Source organism: Centruroides sculpturatus, unplaced genomic scaffold (assembly GCF_000671375.1).
Source record: "Centruroides sculpturatus isolate CEXI.00-Female unplaced genomic scaffold, Cexi_2.0 scaffold1000, whole genome shotgun sequence".
NCBI classification, from domain to species: domain Eukaryota; kingdom Metazoa; phylum Arthropoda; class Arachnida; order Scorpiones; family Buthidae; genus Centruroides; species Centruroides sculpturatus.
The window spans coordinates 259,202-271,938 of NW_019385287.1; the positions used below are offsets into that span (position 1 = coordinate 259,202).

Below are 12,737 nucleotides of genomic sequence, written 5' to 3' on the forward strand. Positions count from 1 at the left end.
GAAGGTGTTTAATGTTTTATTAAGTGTCATTTATTTATCCATAAACCTGGTTTTGGGTTTAAATAAAAGCTTTTTCATTCTTATAATAAAATGCATATAAAAAATTATGAAATCGAACTCGAAGGTTATATATCTTTCAATAAAAAGAAAACATTCGACCTCACAGGGATTCGATCTAGCGGTCTTGTAGTGATTGCAGTGCCCCTGGTGGTAACATTTGTCTCTAGTTGATTCTAGCAACGAGCGAAGATAGGAAGTCGAAAGACCAGTTAATCTACCGACTCTGGTGTAATATAGCGAGGGCGCCGCGTTGCCGACCCCTGATCTAGATCTAGGTGAAAACTACAATTCTTTAAGTATTAATAACAATTTTACGTACGAAAATAATAAAAAAATGAAAACTACTTTTAAACCTGTTTGGAAAAGAAAAACGTAGATGTATATTTTGTTAATTGTAAAGAATAAATGTGAGGTGGCGCTTTAGGAGAAAATCGGTTTCTTTTTTTTATGTCTTGGGAAGGAGACGCCTTTAATCACAAAGTTTTGGTTTATTAAAAAAAATATTGTGGAAAATTGGGAAATTTTAAAGAATTGTACGAGTTATGTTAATTGGAATTTAATAAGTATTTAGTAAATGTGTTATTTAATATGTTTAGTAAAATGAATTTGAATTTTAAAGTCGTGTTTACTTGGCCTGACGTTTGCTTGACCATTGAGTTTTTAGGACTCGTTTCGTTTTAATCCGAGCAAATGTAATTCGAACGATATATTCTTATTATTAATCTTTATTGTTAAAAAATTAATTAAATTTACATCTAGAAGATGGCATTCTCTGTACTTATGCCGAACAATTCCATGAACTTCACCGAAAATCATCAAGGTTCTTTAATTTTGGATAAATTGAGAATTCAGAGAGAAAATGGAAGATTCTGCGATGTTACTTTTCACGTTAAAGGCAAAGAATTCAAGGCTCATCGAAATGTTCTCGCCGCTTGTAGCCCGTATTTTGATTCCGTGCTCAAGATGCATAAGATTGTTAAGGAGCAGTTAACCGTTAGCTGTCGCAGTCACGAGGCCTTCCAATTGCTGCTCAACTATATGTATACAGGTACGGTAATGATAGACAGAAGTAATGTAGAAGAATTGCTACGTCTCGCTAACCATTTTTTGATCCTCAAGCTGAAAAATTATTGCGCCGAATATCTAGAACGTTACCTAGACGTTACTAATTGTTTGTCCGTTAAAGAAATGGCCGAGAAATACAATATGGTGTCTCTTATAGATAACGTGACCATTTTTATTCAGAGAAACATAAATACTGTGATGGAACAGGAAGAGATGTTGGAATATCCGCTTTTTAAAGTCGAATCTTTTCTTTCGAGTAAGAGTTGGTACGTGCCGCAGGCCACGTTGATGAGGTTTATTACCAGATGGGTCGGTTGCGACATTACCCGACGGGAGAGTGACATGAGGACCCTACTCACTTTCATAAATTGGCACTCTTTGGATCGTTCTTTTATCGAAGAACATTTTGCCGTAGAACCGTTGTATAAAGAAAATAAGCATTGTTTATTTTTTTGTTTGGATGGCTTAAAAGAAAGTGGAATTAATCTTTACGCGTACCAAACGATATATAATAACTTGAAATCTCAATTTGGATCTGTCGAACCGCTTGTCGATAACGATAAGTTCGTGAATCTTGCCATATCGGCTGCTATAGAAGAATTACAACAGATGCCGCTACCTTCTAATACCGACGACGATAATTGCGGACTGGTAAGCGTTCGCGGTTCCACGGAAAAAAAGAATGCTAAACAGATGAAAGAAAATTTAGGAAACGAATTAATGACAAATAATATTACGAAAAAGAATCCGGAAGAATCCGAAAGTACGAGCGAAGTATGTTCGAGAGGTAAAAACATTTATCTATTTAGAATTAATGTGAGTTAAATGGGTTATCGGCTAAACGATTCTCTTTATACGTATAATTTAATATATAACGCGGGACGATGTCGCGAGTCGGGCGGGCAATCCTTGGCATGTGTGCCAAATGTGAATTTCGTTCCGGGACTTGGCTTAAAAAATATACGACGTCAAAATATTTTTTTGTGTTTCGTAAAGAATTTATCGGATTTGTAAAGTTTGTGCATATCTGGATGACACCAAATAATATACTCTAAAAAATTTTGGTTGTCACATGATTTTGGCATATGCACACAGAGTTTGCTCACATCTCATAAGCTTTTCAAGTTAATATACAGCACAAAACAATGTTAAGTTTTATTAATTCATAACCTCAGGTTTCTACATAGCTATTCTCTTTATATGTAAAGAAAAATAATAACTAGCTATTCAGATAATACTTTATCATAATTCATTGAAAATTACTGGGTTTTTACATTAATACATTGATCTTTAGTCATAATCAATGAATAATGTTCATAAGAACAAATTTATATTTAGTGTTTTAAGTATTGGAAAAAAGTAGAGAAGATTTTAGTATGAAATAAAAATTTTGGTTATAGATTTTTTGCAGTTTGAATAAATTCAACTATATGGAAATTTTTGTCTATTCTAATTGTTTTCTCAGTGATGAATTTTCTAAGATATTCCTAAATTACCACTGAGAAAAGAATTGATTTAATGCATTTTGTAGTTAAAAATATCTCATGGCCATTAATTTTAAATAAATAAGAGAGTTAAAGGTAATTTATTGCAATTCGATGGAAAATATGCGATATTAATAAATGCTAAAAAAGTTTTTCTATAAATGAAATCTTAATCAGCATTAGTCTGAAAGAGTAGGCCTACTTAGCAAATTTAAATAATATATCGAGGAGAATATAGATGAATCAGTTTTCTTTATTTATAAAACGCTAAATTTCAGCATCAAACTAGTTATATAAATTTGTATAAATTTAACATATAGGTTAATTTTAATGTTTTCATATCTGTGATCCATTGCTAAAAGTTTTAATTATTCAAGTAGACAGTGGAAACATTCTAGATAATTTTACATTGTCATAAACTAATAACATCTAATTGTTGCTATAGAATTATTTATGAATTATGATACATGGCTGTAATTGGAAATCTAATTTGTTTTTTTTTTTCGGATTTCGGGGATCCGAAGCGCTCTAGCTGTCTGTATGCTTCATATTCCTAGTGATTGATCCAGCACTGCAAATAGATATCTTGCATTGATTGGGAAGAGCCAAAAATATTTACAATGTAGATGAAAATTAAAGTTTGTAGCAAAAGTATTAATAAAATAAGTTGTATTGAAAAAAAAAATATATTGTAATTACTTTACATTACTCTTTTGTAACTACAATTGATCTAGTTTGATTTGATAAACATAACAGGTAAAGAGTCAAGTCCAATAGAGAAAACACAGATAAGTGAAAAAAGTTCAAAGTTAATTGAAGAAGAAAAGAAAAATATAGTAAGCATGGTAAGAAATAATAAAATATAAATGTAGTAAACACGGTAAGAAAAAAATCTAACAGACTTGAGATCTACTTATTCATTTGCATGAATATATTCTTGCATGCTCTGGTGATGGTCAATACTGTATTTCTCTTTTATTATAATAATAATTAAAAGCATAAATCAATTCAGTTGCATTGTAAAATGTAACTGAATCAATTTTTTAGATCGTAGAGATCTGACTAACCAATTACAGTTGCTATATTTAAATGAAGGACTAGATACAAAAAAATTCACATAACCTCACATAATTGTAAGAGACCCTACTTCAAAACTAATGTATTTTTACTAGACTACGAGTATTGAATTTAATCTTAATAGAATTCAAAGATTTTAAAAAGAAATTATATAATTAAATATTTTAAAATTTACCAATAAAAACATTGTTTTGTTATTTGACAGAATTAAACATACATTTTCTAAAATATTTAGAATATTTATTTTAGTAGTCAGAAAGCCATTTGTAATATAGAAACATTAGAATTAAAGAAAATAAGTGTGGAAAATTCTCACTAACTTTATGCCCATTCCATATTGAAAATGTCCACATACTAAGTACAAAAAAAAGAGGTAATAAATCAAAATACAGTTANTATATCTATTTTTTAAAATATGTATATAGCCTGTGTAAGTCAAAAGGAGTTTTAAATTTCATGATGATTTGGCTAACTCTAAAATTCAAAAGTTTGGAAATTTTCAAATAAGCACTTCATGAGTATTTCTTTGTTAATGTTTAAAGAATGCTTTGTCAAACTATTATAGTGTATATAACAGTTGATATCAGAAAGAAATAATATATATTTCAGGTACAATTATAAGATGCATTATTGTGCTTGCAATATATAAATTTGCAGCATGTCACAAAACTTATTTTTGTGACTTGCTGCAAAACTTAAAAAATAAAATATGGTGGACTTTCAGTTAAAAAAATAAGTGTCAACTATTGGTTAGTATATGTCCTAAATGAAATACTAACTTTCATGTATACTGGACTACTTAAGTCAAGAAAATTTTAGTTAATAGTCACTGTTGACTGTTCTCCTTACTTTACAGTATCTGCATAGGGTGCTAAGTAATAACTGTTAACATCAGTACTCCATCTGCTTAATGATCAGAATTCAATATTGTGTTCAGAACAGTTTTAACAAAATTAATTTATCAAGTTTTTTTTTTCGTAATGAAAATTTCAGGCACTTAGCTATTTTCAGGAGATTTAAAATTCTTTTTTGTAAACATGCATCTGTAGCATTTTTATTTTCTATGAAAGTGCTATATATTTTTTTATAGTTTTATCTTTAAGATAAATACATAGTACAATACAGTGGGTGATCGGTTAATAAACATAATTTGTTCCAAGATTTTGTTCTCTATCCGATTATTGTTTTACCATAGGTTTTTATGAGAATTTGATTAATTCATTCTGGAAACTTCAAAAAATAAAAAATACATACAGTAGAGCATCGATTATCCGACTTAATTGGGAACTGGGGTTGGTCGGATAACTGAAAAAATTGGATAACCAAAAAAAATGAAAAAAATACATTATTAATATAGTATATTAGTATATCCCATGTAACTACTATATTAGTATATCGCTATTAATCAACTTCGCGTTGAATTTTCATCAATGTTAAGCATAACAAATTTTTTAAAAATAATAATCGTCACTATTGTATCGTTAAAAATTATTTTTAAATTATTTTATTGCTCACAAAACAAACAACCACTCATAATTAGAAAATTAAGTCTCGTTTAAATACTGGCCTCCCTTCTATGGTCAAGCCGTGTTGCCAGCTAAAACACACAAAAATTTAACAAAAATAATATTAAAGTAGTCAAGACAGCCAAATATTGTAGTGCCTATCACTAGTGGACATTTGAAATTTGCCGACTAGAACACGGTCGGTTAACCAATGTGACGGTTGATCAGGGGTCGAATAATCGATGCTCTACTGTACTTTCTTACTATGTTTATTTATATGTAAAAGTAAAAGTACATACAGTCGACCCCCCCCTATAATGCGGTAGATACGTTTCGCTTTATAAGAATTTCGCGTTGTAGGAATCCTCAAATACGTTAGCCAATCACAGCCTGGCATGTGTGCAGTTTACGGACTACGGCTGTTTGAAAGGTTTTCTTCCATAAAATTAATCGATTCTAGACTAATTTCACTCAACATTTCCAAAACACATATAATTAATTTTTTTGGGACTAATCTGTATAAACTATGCCAGCGCTGTCCAACTTATCATAGCCCGTGGGCCATATTTTCTTTACCAAACATTTCGGGGGCTAAGAAGGTTGCTGCTGTATTCAGCCAGGTTAAGTGAAGTTACGCAAACTAAATAGTACCTACTTTAAATTCAAATTAGATTTAAATTTTCACATAGTAAAATAATTTTAATATTAATAATAATAATTTAGTAACATAAATTTATTCATAGTAAAATGTACTCGGGGGCCGTANAAATTAGATTTAAATTTTCACATAGTAAAATAATTTTAATATTAATAATAATAATTTAGTAACATAAATTTATTCATAGTAAAATGTACTCGGGGGCCGTAAAAATTATTTGGCGGGCTGCCAGTTGGACAGCCCTGAACTATGCTATAAACAAAAAATTGTAGGATTACTATAAACAAAGAATTGTAGGATTAGGATTGCTATAAACAAAAATTAGGATTGCTATAAACAAAGAATTGTAGGATTAAGCAATGGCATAATGGCAAACAAGCTTAAGCAATGGCATGGTTGAACGGTGCACACTCGGTAGAGTGTGCACCGTTTGACCATGCCATTGCTTAAGCTTGTTTTCGTCGCGGAGCAGTGCACCAAACGGCAGCTGCGTTTTCTGATAAGTTATTTTTCTGCAAAAAATTTGTTGAACTTTGGAGACATCATTAATAGAAATAATTTTTATGATCGTTGAATAAGAAATGTTTTTTCACAAGAAATGTATAAAATTACAGTACTGTATTAGACTTACAGTACCTAATTTAGGCCTATATACCAGGGATGGCCAACACATAGACCGCCGTCGACCGATCGACCGCAAAGGTTTTGAAAGTGGCCCGCAAAGCTAAAGTTGAACAATTTGCTTTCACTTAAATTAATGTTTAAAAATCTTAATTTGATAATTTATTCTTACAATAATAGACTGTCTGTGCAACATATTCATACTGTTTGTATTTATCCCAATGAACAATGCAAATGAATGTTAACGCATGCACATATAAATGGCAATCGCATAAAATGGCGCAAAATCATATGTCAGACAGTAACGTGACATATTTGTAGTCGCTCGCAAACTATATTTTACCAAAAAAGTAGCCCCTAAGGGATAAAAGTTTGGCCACACCTGCTATATACTGTACAGACGATAGTAAACTCAACTTACCCGCCTAAAATTTCCGTAGCGTGGTGCTGAACGGCGGAAAGTAGTTCGGCTGCTCATCCACTATTGCGATGACGTTTTACCACATTTTACGAGTCTCTTTTAGCGTCCTTATATGAATATGGTCGCAATTTTTTCGCTGCGCTATACAAATCCGCATTATTTGAACCCACGTTATAGGGGGGGTCTACTGTATATACACAGTCTTGCATTTTTATTAATCATGTTTTTTCCATTTGTGGGGGTTAAAGAATCAGTCCAATGTTGATTGCTTTTCTCTCTTCAGAATTTTTCGGAAGTAATTAATAGCATTGTAATTGTAGAGGTCCCCAAGACTATTAATCTCATTCTGGTTTGGATGCCATTTGGATGACCATTGTTTTGACATCCTCCCAGTTCTTCAACAGATCTTTAATAGCAGATATCAGCATTGGTCCTCTTTCGTCTCCCTCTTTTTCAAAAGAAAACACATTTTGCTGAGTTTCTTGTGTTCTCCATTTATGAGTTCTTGTAGTTCTGAACTACAAGAACTCATAAATGAAGTTTCAGATTCCATTTCGTCAGTTTCAGATTCCATTATGAGCTCCTCAATGCTCTTTATTTCTCAGATGGGATTTTCATTACTCCTTTAGCTGCTTGAGACTTCTTGATATATCTTTCATAGCTAAGATTGTGCTTACTGTAGACCTGTTCAATCCATACTGCTTACCAACATCAGACATCTTTTGCCTATTCTCCACCTTGGCTATTATCTCTTGGTTGGTTTCTATGGTAAGCATAGTTATTGACACTCCACTCTTCTTAGGCTCCATGATATTAACAGTTTCTTTTTTAAATAAAAAGTTCAGAAAAGCACTTAAAGAAATTCATAGAACAGAAATCAACTAGCGCACAAAAATGATTTAAATTTAAGACCCAGATAAAATTCGAAATTTGATATTAAAACATTAACGAATATCTGGTGGGATGGTTAAACTCTCACCGTTTGTAAATAAAAGCCTATGCAAAGCTTAATGAGTACCCACCCTACAGTCTCGCAAAGACTATAAAAAATTATTTGTCAGAAAGGTAAACAAAAAGCTGGAATTACAAGGGAGAATTTCAAAATTCAGAGGAATACTATCCGATCGGTATTGGGTTGAGCATTGATGTTGACATCTTCAGAGCTCTGAAAGTTTTTGAATTGTCACCTGGAGACAAGGGAAGACCAATCGGTATTCACTATTTTATGTCGCTTCTTTTTCTGTTTGTTCTGTGAAGTTTTCATTATCCAAACATAAAAATCATTCACAAAAGTGTTCGTTATCTGATTTGTTTACTATCTGAACTGTTCATTATCTGATCCCCACTGTTAAAAAGAACATCAGTTTTTCAAAAGAAATTTTAAATAAAAAATTTTATATCCAAAAGTTTATTTGTGTATTTGATGATTTATTATAATTATTTGAATAAAGTTTTCTGAAAACAGAAAATTGAGTTTTANATTTTCTCCTTTTCCAAACATGGTTAGTATGTTACATAAGTGAAATAATCTTTAACTGAATATTTGAGCTGTAAGTTTTGGTTCTCAGGAGGACTTATCACACACTATTGATGCAGTAGGAGAGAGAACACAGCCCGAGATCCAAAGCATAGAGCTCACATATTTAGTTATAGTACTATAATGACAAAGTACATCACCAATCTGTAATAATTTTTTTTTTGGTAATTTCTTTTTTTTCTATAATATATATTTTCATTCTTTGGGCACTAAGAGGGCATTTTTATGTCCATCATGGGTTTGGCAAGGCCCGAAATGATGGCTGCTGAGTGATGGATGGAATCTTGCTTATCCAGGTCAGGTTGCACATGAAGGTTTTCTAAGAATAGCTTGGTGATGCCTTTACTGCTTTGGCCATTTGGTTTTCAATAATCTAAATTTTATTCTTTAATTAAACTAACTAAATTAATTTTGATCTGTTATAAATAAAAATATTTTTGTTTTATAGTAGATATAATGGACAACATATAGTATATTGTCTTATATAACGAACATGAATTCTTCTCCAATATATGAACAAGAATTTTATAGACTTTTTCTAATAGGAACAGTAAATTTTGTAGCTGAAATATCAGCTGTTTAGAGAAGAAATTTTTATTTTTATTAATAGTTGAGGTTGACTATGCATGAGGGTTGTAAAGGTAGTAGTTGCAACATGTCTATATGTGACCAAATATATGTTGTAGGGTCAACATGCATTTACTTTCCTTTAGTATAATCTCCTGCCATACTTCCTTCTACCTGTATAAAAACCTTCCAAATCTCCAGTGATACTCGTTTAAGCAAACGTTTTCGACCCTACCAGGGTCTTCATCAGGCCACCGTTACAAAAATTCAAACCTTCATTACAATTTTTCTTATTTTAGAAGCAGTTTGAATTTAAAAAAAAAAAAACTGACTCTTAAATTCTCTTCATTCTGGAAATTTTAATACATAGTATGCTCTGACAATAAAATAAATACTTTTGGACCACTTTGTCAAATTATTAAAATTTCAAGACTTTGCAATTAAGTTTTGGGACTATGAATTTAGAGAAGATTACATGGTATAAGGAAAGAAGCTTTCAGTTATAATTGATTGCATGTTNAATCGGTATTCACTATTTTATGTCGCTTCTTTTTCTGTTTGTTCTGTGAAGTTTTCATTATCCAAACATAAAAATCATTCACAAAAGTGTTCGTTATCTGATTTGTTTACTATCTGAACTGTTCATTATCTGATCCCCACTGTTAAAAAGAACATCAGTTTTTCAAAAGAAATTTTAAATAAAAAATTTTATATCCAAAAGTTTATTTGTGTATTTGATGATTTATTATAATTATTTGAATAAAGTTTTCTGAAAACAGAAAATTGAGTTTTACAATGTAAAGAATACCATTTCTATGTGTAACAACTGAGAGACCAAAGTTGCATACATAACACACTAACAAGACATATTCACAACCAAGGTTCAAGATATCACTTTTCTTATTTATGCTTATCTTTATCAGTAGCGATCTTTAGCAAATTAGGGTGATGGTGTTGTATTTGACATTTTGGTGTGCTAGTTCCTTTTCCTGAGTAAGAAAAAAGTTTTTAGTTACAGTTTCATTATCATTATCATCATGTGGTGGTACAAAAACTATTGGGTTGACCAAAACGTTTGTTTGGTTTTTAAATAAAAATTAAAGACATTTTTCATTTTAACCAATAAATTTATTGAACAATGCATTTACTGTTTTGTTACACTACATTATGCCATCTTTCAAGTGACTGCATAATTCTGTCTGCCCAAAACTTTTAATCTTTTTGAGCGAAGAACTGTTTCAGATGCCTTTTATAGTCTTCCAGGGAATTGAAGTTTTTTCCTTTAAGAGAAATTTGTAAAGAGCAAAATAAATGAAAATCTGAAGGTGCAATGTGAATATGGTGGATGAATCAGAACTTCTCAACTAAGCTGTAAGAGCTTTTGTGTGGTCATTAAAGAAACATACAGTCTTGTGTTCTCTTGATAGAAGATTATGTGTTTTCTATTAATTAATTCCAGATGCTTTTTATTGAGTGCTGCTTTCAGTTGGTCTAATTGGGAATAGTACTTGTCAGAATTAATCATTTAGTTTTCCAGAAGTTCATAATAGAGGACTCACTTCCATTCCCACTATATATGCATCATCACTGTCTTTGCATGAAAACTGGCCTTTGGCATGGTTGGTGGTGGTTTATTTCACTTGCCTCATGATCTCTTCCATTCTACATCATTATAAAGTATCCACTTTTCATCGCCCATTATGATTTGTTTTAAAAACAGGATCATTATGTTTTAGTAGTGAATCACATGTGGAAATACAATTAAGGAGTTTTTTCACTTAACTTGTGTGGAACCCAAACATCAAAGTGATTAACATAATCAAGCTAGTGTAAATGATTTTCAATGTTTCATTTGGATATTTTGAATATTTGGCTATCTCTCACATGGTAGCCTATAACATTGATTATTCTCAATTAATGTCTCAATTTGATCGCTATCAACTTCATCTGGTCTACCAGACTGTGGAGCATCATCCAGTGAGAAATCTCCAGCAAACCATTTTTCACGTGTTCAATCAGTCACAGCTCCTTCTCTATACACTGTACAAATATATTTTGTGTTTTAGTTGCATTCTTATCTTTCTAGAAATAATGAAGAATAATATACTGAAAATGTTGCTTATTTTCCCTTCTATCTTCAATATTAAGATAGCAAAACAAAACTTTACCAATTTTGATAAACTTTTCTTAAAATCATACTGATATAACAGTTGTCACAATCTACTAAAATTGTTTTGAATGAAGTTAAAGACAACTAAGCACTATTAGAGCCATCTTATGGAAAAAACCAAATGAATTTTTTGGCCAATCCAATTATTTGGCCACAGTTACTGTGAAATACAGTAGAGTATCAATTATCCAAATCAATTGGGAATTGGGGTTGTTTGGAAAATAGATTATTCAGATAACTGATTATGTACAAAAAATATATTAACCTATACCATGTTGAAATTTGTTCAAATCCTGGCAAGTCCTTAAGTACCCTCTCATGGTCGCGCCAGTGCTGCCAGCTAAAGCACGCACACCAACAATAATAATATTAGAGTAGCCCAAGATATAGCCAAAGATTGCAGCGCCACAGCACTAGCAGAAATTTAAATTTTTCTAACTGGAAAGTTTTCAGGTGATTGATATTCGGATAATCGATGCTCTACTGTATTCATAAACTGAAGATTTATTCTTTGATCCCTGATTTATTATAAATAAGAGGTGTGTTTAATTTATATTTTCACTAGAAAAAATATTTAAATCTGATATATTTTTTAAGAGCATTCAGTATTTTTTATAGCTTAATTTAAATTTAAAAATGTACCTCTGATCATTGTAATTTCCACAAGAAAAAGTATTCACTCTTGTTCCAGACGTCTAAACCACTACTCAGTCATTATAAGTAAGCGTGATATACAGGGTGAGTCATAAGTCTCCATACAAATAGTGAAAGCGGTGACTAATGCTTATTTTATTTGTACAAATGATATCATATGATGTAACAGAATAATGTTAATCTGTTCTTTCTTCATTAGTGGCATTTCTTTTCAATTAGTTTACGTTACTGAAAACAAAAAAGAAATTAGTCACTGCTTTCACCATTTGTATGGAGACTTACGACTCAATCTGTATAAATTATCAACTGGTTAAAAACAAAGTACAGTGGAATTTCGGTATACGACCTTAATCCGTTCGCGATGTTTGGACTTATACCGAATTGGACGTATACCAAAACCAACCTTTCCCATAAGAAGTAATGTAAAAATGATTAATCCGTTCTCGTGTAAAAAAAATGGCTGGCTTTAAACACCTTGCTTTCCTGGCTAGTTCCTGCTTGACTTTTCATGAGATCAGCGTAGATCTTTTTAGCTTTCTCGCAAATAATTGCTTCCGATACGCTGTCTCCAGCACTGTTTTTCAGTTATCCAAAGCAAAAGCAATTTCTCGACATGATCTAACATCTTCGGTCTCTGTTTAGAAGTTTAGCAACGTTAGCAGATTTAATAATGTCTTTATTTTTTGCGGTTGTCCATATCGTCGTTCTCGGAATACGGTAAACAACAGTTAAAATCTCGAACACGTATGCCACCTTCGTATTTCTCAACAATCTCTTTCATCAGTTCCATTGTAATTCTAGTCATTTTTTTAGTTTTCTGTCGCTTTTCATTTGCCTTTTTGGGATTCGTGATTAATAAAAATAATAAAATTTTACTTACGAATTAAAATCAGAAGAAATTAAACAAAGTTATAAACC

At 31.4% G+C, this 12,737-nt stretch overlaps 1 protein-coding gene across 1 annotated transcript in view; it reads left to right on the plus strand.

Annotated features, from left to right (window-relative positions):
• Positions 1–494: 494 nt before the first annotated feature.
• LOC111637211 (zinc finger protein 502-like) overlaps positions 495–12,737 on the plus strand; it is a 54,341-nt gene continuing 42,098 nt past the window's right edge. Inside the window, exon 1 of the mRNA XM_023382651.1 lies at positions 495–1,912. Coding sequence (XP_023238419.1) covers positions 823–1,912 — 1,090 coding nt within the window. The 5' untranslated portion in view covers positions 495–822. The remainder of the gene's footprint in view (positions 1,913–12,737) is intronic.